The sequence below is a fragment of the Mercenaria mercenaria genome, chromosome 14 (assembly GCF_021730395.1).
Source record: "Mercenaria mercenaria strain notata chromosome 14, MADL_Memer_1, whole genome shotgun sequence".
Classification (NCBI taxonomy): domain Eukaryota; kingdom Metazoa; phylum Mollusca; class Bivalvia; order Venerida; family Veneridae; genus Mercenaria; species Mercenaria mercenaria.
In genome coordinates this window covers 16,227,709-16,237,494 of record NC_069374.1, presented here as the reverse complement: position 1 = coordinate 16,237,494, position 9,786 = coordinate 16,227,709, and the positions used below count along the sequence as shown (strand labels likewise).

Here is a 9,786-nt window from a genome sequence, read left to right as displayed (position 1 = left end):
TATCTCAGTCAAGCAAGCACATCATCTTAGCACGAAGTGTCTCAATTGTACGAGATCGGATGCTCGTTCAAAATCAGTGACTCATTTATCTCAGTCAAGCATATCTCTCTCATGCAGTCTACAATGATATCGTCGTTAACTGATAAACTGGGACCAATGGACCTCTACATGTCTATCCACATCTCAAACGTAGGTCAAAACACACTGTGTCTACTATCTTGTCTAACCTACAGTTCCCTCGCCCATTGGCCACATTGGTCTCTAGACGTTGTTGAGTAGTTAGAATAGAATTTTGATGAGTTGATGTTTTAGCAAGTTTATAATCGGACAGAACAGTTTGATTACTACCTTACGAGTTCTTAATTGTTAAAAAGAGCGAACAGGCATGACGTCTCAAGTGCACAAGCATCGGACATCATTCAAATCACAAGTAGTGTCTCAATATATCTCAGTCGCTTCTCTAATGTGTTAAAAAGAACGAACAGGATGAAGTGTCTCCATTGAACAAGACAAAACACATATGTATGTCTCATATATCTCAGTCAAGCAAGGACGTTGGTCAAAGACAACGGATTACTCATAGGGGATTCCCCTCACAGTTTATATAATCCGTTGCTAGAGTTGTAGTGAGCTTTGGAATTGAATAAAAATGATGTAAAGATGTCCGGGTTAGAAAAATCGGACAGTTTAAAAAAAAAAAGGAACGAAAGAGCAAAATTCAATCAGACTTTCATAAGAAAGGGATCGGAGTTATGATTAAATATGATATACAGAGCAAACGTAGTACAACCCGAAGAAAAAAGACATGACGGACAAATGGTAAACAGAACAACATCTTGCTCTAAAAATTGTTCCTATGGTAAGTACCTTACTTTTTCAACATGAATTTATGAGTGGTAATGACTTTATAACCCGATAATAACGAAACTGTTTATTCTCTTTTCAGGATTACTCCTTATTCGTATAGTGATGATTGTATCGTTTTCACCTTCTATAAAACATTCGTTGTGTTTGTAGACAATACTGCTGTAGACAAACTTGCAGTACAGACAACGCTACCTACTGGAAATTCTACACGCAATCATTACAACGTTACAAACTCATGTTGCCGCTTGTCTGAAGTATGCAAGGCAGGATGACTACTGGTGCAGACATTTGCTTTTTCGATTCGGTATGAGAACATAGCTTGAATATTCTATGTACCGAGAAGTCAGGGAAACTATCTCAATAGAGCGCACAGAGAAATTCCCACTGAAAGCCAGGTCGAAACAATTGATATGAGTATCTTTGCATTGTCACACTGTATCAGAAGCAATTGGTTTGACAGCTTACTACGAAGAGATTCAGTGTACAATTGGAATGTGTTCGTGACAATGATGGTGAGAATGATAAGTGTTCAATTACTTCAGCAGATATATTACCGAGACGTTTTTGGTGTAGGCTACCTGAAGAGAGTACCGCATGCCAATTTCATCACGCCCCCAATCTGGTAAACTATCAGTCAAGTACGATAGAGCATTTTTCTCTCACACGAGAATTCTTATGGTGCAAGATTTTGGGTGTGCAACACGACATTGAACAAAAATAAATTCAAATAAGGAAATACCTAGATCAATTGAACTCACAGTTTCTGCTTGTTCTCATCATGGAAAAATTTGACGAATCTCTCGTCATGCTAAAAAGACTTCTGAACTGGTCATTTGGTGATATCATCTACTTGAAAATGAACTCATTACAAACACGAAAAATACGTTCTGAACCAACAAAAAAGGGCGACTTTCAAAAAAACAAGTTTCCTTGTTTTCAATATTGGGTATTTTAACAATGTTTTTTTGAAACGAAATTGAAGCAGATTTGAAGTTTATATTTTACGACGAAGTAAATTTTTTTAAAAACTTTTCTTGTCCAAACAAACAAAATTTTGCCGAAAAGAATAAACTGAAATAGAGAAATTGTCAATTGAAAAATCGAAAAGGGACAAAAATTTCCCAAGTTAAAACCCTAGATTGCAAAGGAAAGAAGACAAAGGAATTATTTTTCATTTCCAAGCTTTCGTACTACTAAACATTTTCAACCGCATGTTTCCCTCTCAATTTTTTAAATTTTGGAAAGAGTAAGTGTTAAACAAAAAAAAAAAAGTTTTTTAAATTAAAAAAACTTAAAAAAAGGGATGGAAAAAAATTTAAATATCAAAAATAAATGTCTCTTCCCTTATTCGGACGAAATTTTTTCCAAACAAAATTTCTTCAAAACACGGAACTTTTTAGTAAAGGAAAAAAAAATCAAAGAGCCGTGGGGGAAAATCGAAGACCAAACTCATGTGCACATTTCAGCTAAAAGTTTGCGGGGACGAAGAGTCTTTGGGTTTAAAAACAACGTATAATATGATGGTAATCGACAGCGATGAACCGGAATCAAATCAAAGCTCTGGCAAGAGTCGTTACTCTGGGTTTTATTCGGAATTCCTATACCGAAAAACGTTTTGGATTTTCGACGAATTCAAATTTATGATTGGGAATTAAAAAAATATTTAAATGTGAAAAAAGAGAAAGAAAACTCGAATGGGTTTGGGTTTTTAAAATTATGCCCAAAAAAAAATTAAAAAAGGGGACTTTTCGTAACTTGAGGGTGTACAAGTGACCTCATGTTTTTGAAATTTTTGGGGTCCCTCGAAATTAGAAAATTTTCCAAACTTGAAAAAAATTTTTTATAAAGTAATTAGATGTCTATCTCTTGTGTTTTCCTTTTAACTTATACGGAAACCTTTCAAAAGTTAAAGAGCAATTTGAACAAGTTTAGATACAATGATGAAAATTACAAAAAGTAATACTCCCAAATTTTTAAAACGTTTCCATGGGGAAAAACCAATGTTTTACTGGGAAAATGTTTCACAAACGCAGGTATGTGAAAACAATATCATTTTTTGCTTTTGTGGAACCTCTCAATACATGCAAATTTTAGAGGCCCGCGCCTGGGTTTCGGACATTTGGGTTGGGATTGGAAAGCCAAATTCCAAAAAAAAGAGAGGAATGGCAAATTTTTTTGTTGGACGACGCAACCATACAATTTGGGATCACGAATTTGGAAAAAATTTGGCCTCTTTAAGAATAATGGGGTCGGAAAAAACCCGCAACCATGAACGGAGATTGAAAAACTTTTTACCAATAAAGCTTTAAAAACAATTTGACCCGCATTTAAAGACTTTTTTCGTTTTTGTCGGAAAAAAGCAAATTTGTGAACCTTTTGGATGAAAAAAAATTATTAAAAGGGAAATCAAAATTTTTTTCCAAATTTAGTTAAAACTTTTACAAATTCGGGTTTTTCCCTCACTTCAAAAATTTAAAAGAAAACGAGAACAGATGACTTTGTGGAAAGCCGCATTCGTCAATGGACGGGAAACGTTCAAGTCATGGATTGACAAAGCACGAATGCTGGAATTGAACTGTGACGTCTCGTCTGCAAGCTCGACTCATTACTCGGATCTGAATTTAAAAAGCAAGTGTGCAAGAATGGAAGACAAGTTTATGTGTACATTTTCTGTCGGTATTCGACCTACGTCAAAGCAGAAGCGAACGTTGAATCAGATGCTCAAAGTGAGCAACCACGCTTACAACTGGAGCAATTACCTAGTGAAGGAGAAAGACTTCAAACCTAAGCAGTTCGACTTGCAAAGAGTTGTTACTAAAACAAATTCAACAGACGTTCCGGCTGAGTACAGACTTCCAGGAGACGACTGGTTTTTCGACAACAAGATGTCCTCTATCAAGTTGACCGCCTGTAAGAACTTTTGCACCATGTACAAGTCTGCTCAAACCAATCAGAAGAAAACAAAAGTCGATCTCAGAAACAAAGACATTGCTATGTTACGCGAAGGATCGTTCGAAGTGCAGAAATTGTTTGTCAGGTTGCTAACGGAAAAAGACATACCAGACGAACGACTTCGCCAATCGAGAATAGCTTTGATGCCAGCTAACTTCTCGAAATCTATGAAAGACTGGAAAGAAAGGTTTCTCCGACTTTCGAAAAATGTATCTAAGATACCTCCCTTGAGTCACGATATGAAAGTATGTAAACGTCCGAACGGAAAATTCGTACTTCAGATTCCTTGCGATCCGAAATACACGCGAAGGATACAAGTGCACACTTCTGACTCGATATGTTCCATCGATCCGGGAGGCAGGACGTTTGCCACTTGTTACGATCCTAGCAATATAAAGACATTTCAGATCGGACCCGAGGCAGACAAGAAAGAGGTCATTCACAAGTATCACGAGAAGATCGACGAAGTTCATCGTCTCTTGGCGTACGCTCAAAAGAAAAAGCAGACGCAAGCCGTACAAGACAGAATCGGACAACTGAAAAAGCTGCACCTGAAATTGAAAACGTACGTCGACGACGTGCACTTGAAACTGTGCTCGTACCTGGTCAGGAATTACAAACTGGTCGTTCTTGGCAAGATATCGGTTTCGTCCATCGTGAGAAAAGACAGACCGAACCATCTTGCCAAAAGAGCTAACAGGGACTTGCTCTGTTGGCAGCACTACAGATTCCGACAGAGACTGTTACACAGAGTCCGTGGCACGGATTGCGAAGCGGTCGCTCAAGACGAACGTTACACTTCCAAGACCTGTGGTAATTGCGGTGTGAAGAACAACAAACTTGGTGGAAAGGAAACGTTTACTTGTGAGTGTTGCAATTACAAAACTCATCGAGACGTCAACGGAGCGAGAAACATTCTGTGCAAATACTTGAAACTTTTTCCATTCGCAGCATAACGAAAGAAACTGACAATCGATTTTTTCGGGTTCGATTCTATCCCACTTGACTCAAAGAGTCAGAGGGCTCGAATACATTTTCTGCACAGGTTTTGCTAATGCAAGATCTGGGGCAAGAATGTGTTCGGGTCAAATGAGTTATGTAAAGACCTCATATCTGTTGTTTTCATTCTGACAATTTTTTCCCTAACTTCTAGTTTAATTTAATACGTGAAAAATTTTCACCGGGAAACAAAGATTAAAAACTCGATTTTGACAAAATTGGGATTTTTTTTGGCTAATTTCATAGATTGAAATGTTCTGAGTAAATATCTGCAATTTGACAACAAAAATCAGCCGTTCTCATGGAGAAATAACCACTTTTCCGACACCATGTTTTTGTCTAACTGTATCAAAATTGAGGCAGTATATCTTGATAATGAGTCTTTCTTTAACACATTCGACCCGCACGACGACTTTTCTCGTTTCTGTCGGAACAAGCATTAGTGAAACTTTTGATGAAAAAAAAGTATTAAAGGGAAATCATGTTTTCTTACTCATTATAAAACTTGGTGTACTTCAGTTTACTCGACACTGTAAAATGAAAAGAAAACGTGAACAGATTACTTTGTGGAAAGCCGCGTTTGTCAACGGACAAGAAACTTTCAAGTCCTGGATTGACAAGGTGAGAATGCTGGAATTGAACTGTGACGTCTCGTCGGCAAGCCCAACACATTACTCCGATCTGAATTTGAAAACCAAGTGTGCTAAGACGGATGACAAGTTCATGTGTACATATTCTGTCGGCATTCGTCCGACTTCTAAGCAAAAGCGAACGTTGAATCAGATGCTCAAAGTGAGCAACCACGCTTACAACTGGAGCAATTACCTAGTGAAGGAGAAAGACTTCAAACCTAAGCAGTTCGACTTGCAAAGAGTTGTTACCAAAACAAATTCAACAGACGTTCCGGCCGAGTACAGACTTCCAGGAGACGACTGGTTTTTCGACAACAAGATGTCCTCTATCAAGTTGACCGCCTGTAAGAACTTTTGCACCATGTACAAGTCTGCTCAAACCAATCAGAAGAAAACAAAGGTCGATCTCAGAAACAAAGACACTGCTATGTTACGCGAAGGATCGTTCGAAGTGCAGAAATTGTTTGTCAGGCTACTAACGGAAAAAGACATACCAGACGAACGACTTCGGCAGTCGAGAATAGCTTTGATGCCAGCTAACTTCTCGAAATCTATGAAAGACTGGAAAGAAAGGTTTCTCCGACTTTCGAAAAAAGTATCTAATATACCGCCTTTGAGCCACGACATGAAGGTATGCAAACGTCCGAATGGGAAATTCGTACTGCAGATTCCGTGCGATCCGAAATACACGCGAAGGATACAAGTGCACAGTTCGGACTCGATATGTTCCATCGATCCGGGAGGCAGGACGTTCGCCACGTGTTACGATCCTAGCAATATAAAGGCATTTCAAATAGGACCCGAGGCAGACAAGAAAGAGGTCATTCACAAGTATCACGAGAAGATCGACCAAGTTCATCGTCTCTTGGCGTACGCTCAAAAGAAAAAGCAGACGCAAGCTATACGAGACAGAATCGGACAACTGAAGAAGCTGCACCTGAAATTGAAAACGTACGTCGACGACGTGCACTTGAAATTGTGCTCGTATCTGGTCAAGAATTACAAACTGGTCGTTCTTGGCAAGATATCGGTTTCGTCCATCGTGAGAAAAGACAGACCGAACCATCTTGCCAAAAGCGCTAACAGGGACTTGCTCTGTTGGCAACATTTCAGATTCCGACAGAGACTGTTACACAGAGTTCGTGGCACGGACTGCGAAGCGATCGCTCAAGACGAACGTTACACTTCCAAGACCTGTGGTAATTGCGGTGTGAAGAACAACAAACTCGGCGGAAAGGAAACGTTTATTTGTGAAAGTTGCAATTACAAAACACATCGAGACATCAACGGAGCGAGAAACATTCTGTGCAAATACTTAGGACTCTTTCCATTTGCAGCATAACGAAAGAAAATGACAATCGATTTTTTCGGGTTCGATTCTATCCCACTTGACACGAAGAGTCAGAGGGCTCGAAGACATTTTCTGCACAGGTTTTGCGAATGCAAGATCTGGGGCAAGAATGTCTCCGGGTCAAATGAGTTAATCAATATCAAGATAAAACACATGATAAAATGATAATGGCAACATGAAGTTAATGAAATGTACTTCTTTCTGTCGCTTTCTTTAATTTTAGTATCAACCAATAAACGCTAGTGTATGCAAACGGTGTTACTGCTGTTTCTGTTACTGTTGGCCAAAAAAGTGGTTATCTTGTAATTGTTAACCGTCGTCGACGACATTTAGTAGTTTACCATTGAACTCTTTGAAGGTACGCCGAATTTAACAATTATCATAATCAAAACCAGATTTATCTGACTACCTAACCAGTATATCTGGATTTTTTACCAGTACAAACCTGTTCTCCACAAGTAACTGCTAACTTCCCCACATGAATCAGAAGTGGAGGACTAACGATTTCAGACACAATGTCGTTTATCAAATAGTCAAAGAGAACATACGCCCCGCGATCTGTAGACCAACGCTCTTACCTACTGAGCTAAGCGGGCGGGCTAGTTTGGGTCGTGGGAAAAAGGACAAGTAGTATGGGTTTTGGCGAACGGACTATCCACTTATACCATTTCAAAATTCACTTGTATCTTGAACATAAAAACGTAAGAAGATTTACTTAAAAGTGTATTTATTCAATATCCAATGAAAGAAGTAAATAACTTAGTAACATGAGTGTCTTATTCACTGTGTGTTCCATATTGTATCAACAGTTCAAAATACAATTTTTCCGGATCTTAGCTGTTTAAAGTTGCTAGATCTCAAAAGTCTTTTCGGCCCTTGGTCATAACGTTTCCTTTGCCTTTTCTGAGGTGGTTGTAGTCTCACTTCCTCATACACGTTTTCTGCAAGTTTGATCACGGACGGATCTTCGCGTCTAATACAATTTACCACATAGCCCAGATACTTCATTGTGTCAATGTCTCCTCGAGAACATCTTCCTTCTGAAAAGATAAAGAAATACAATCATAAGTAAATGAACGGCAACTAATGACATGTAATGCAAACATTTCAATTATTCAACTCGAACGTGTATGAATTACATTCCAAAGAGCAAAGTGATTTTTCTTACCTTTGAAACATCTAATGGTATCATTCTTGAATCTGTTCTCTTCCATAAACATTCTTTCTTGGTCACACATTTTGAAGTTGTCCGGTAAAGTAATTTCTTACGTGTTCTTAGCTAAGCTTAGTGATCAGAGCGCTTTTTTTGGCCGCTCTCCTTCTGTTTGGTGCTTTTATATGGCGGTTTTCGCGCCAAAATATCATCGACCAATCAGGAAACAGATGTCGAATAATGAAGCTCCGCCCACACACGGACGATTCTATTTTATACATATGAACTCGTCCGATGCAACTATTGACCAATCAGGTGTTGGCACATTTTTTGGCGGCAAAGTGAGACCAGATGGACCCTTTTCCTCATTATTGCTTCAACCATCGAACCAACAACATCTAAATTCAAAATGGCTTACAACATGATCGATGAATACGTTCCAATTGACCAGAATAGCAACAGTGGTGATAATATAAGTTGGTTACAGCAGACCGACTTGTATAGTATGCCAACAAATTGCAAGGGTTCAGACAACGGCGGGAAAACAATAGCAAAAGAAAAGGGCACCCGGGAAATTCCGAAACAAGGAAGAAAAAAAGTTAACGTTTAATTTTTTTTTTGGGCCCGAAAACATGGAAAGTCGTCGCGAACTTGCAATTTCTGTATTGTGGTAAATTTCATAATGATTTTTTTTAGTTTGCGTTTTTTAAACGAGATCCAACTTAAATTTTTTTTCCCTTCTTTTCATTTCGGGCGCTAAAAAACCAAACTGCTCCGAGCTCTCAGCCACGGTGGCAAGTACTACAACGAATACACGGGATTTCGACTTCTTTTGAATCATGATGAATGAAGAGACAAGCACTTTCCTTACTCGGGTGGGGGAAAGTAATAATTTTAAAGGGATCATTTAGTTTTGGGCGCTCAACGATTTTAGAGACTTCCCACCACAACTGGGTGCTTGAAAAAAAAAGTACAGCGCGAAACAGAAAATTAGCCAAGAAGTAAGCTCTGTGAAGAGAATTGAAAGCTTTGGGGGACAATCCCTGAAAAAACGGATAAAACCAAATTCCTTATTGTAGAATTTGCACACAGTCGCCATCGACGAATCCACCTAAAGTTGGGGTTCTTTGGGGACATAAATTTTTGCTGCATTTTTTGGGCGTTTTCCCCTTTTTGACAGGGAAAGTGTAAAGGGCTCAACAAGCAAAAGAAAATTGTCTCGCCCTGTAAGGAAGAAACCAATATAACTTTTTACAATTGACGTCTTGAAAAGGCCCAAAAGGGTTTAAAGATTATTGTAGAAGCCCCTTTTTCTTTTTAATTGTTTTTTTTTGGATATTTTTAAATTTTGAAAATAAATTGTTGCCCAATATAAAAATGTCGTTATTTTTTAAATTGTTTTTTTGTACTAAAAACAGCCATACAGCCCAAGGTAAAATTAGCTCATACCATCATGTCCCTTTTCCGTCGAAGAGTTTCCCCAATTTGGTTACAAACATACAGACCATTCCAAACCATAGAGTTTTTGACTTGGGGGAAAAATTTTTCCCGCATTCATTTCCAAAATGGTAAAAATCCCAAGATTCGGGAAATATCTCTGTGGCAAAAACCCACCCTGGGAAACCTTCCCAGAGCCCTTCCCTTGGGGTTCGGGGATAACGAAATTTTGCGTCCAAAACCCAAACATACCTGAATGAACAATTCATGAATGGATCCTCGGTGGTTGCTATTTCCATGTTATTGAGTTCGAACAACATTGGAAACTTCCACAGTGCGATGCCAGAATGGCACTAAATGCAACAAGGGGGGCCCTTTGGGCGTTTAGGGAAAAA

At 38.7% G+C, this 9,786-nt stretch overlaps 2 protein-coding genes across 2 annotated transcripts; both read left to right on the top strand.

The window, feature by feature from the left end:
- The first annotated feature begins 3,359 nt into the window (after window positions 1-3,359).
- On the top strand, window positions 3,360-4,775 carry LOC128548108 (uncharacterized). Its single transcript, XM_053522503.1, has one exon. It carries the CDS (start codon window positions 3,360-3,362, stop codon window positions 4,773-4,775), a length of 1,416 nt encoding a protein of 471 aa, XP_053378478.1.
- A 580-nt stretch (window positions 4,776-5,355) lies between these two features.
- LOC123558561 (uncharacterized) lies at window positions 5,356-6,792 on the top strand. The gene has a single exon (XM_045350434.2). The coding sequence runs from the start codon at window positions 5,356-5,358 to the stop codon at window positions 6,790-6,792; it is 1,437 nt and encodes a 478-aa protein (XP_045206369.2).
- The last annotated feature ends 2,994 nt before the right edge of the window (window positions 6,793-9,786 follow it).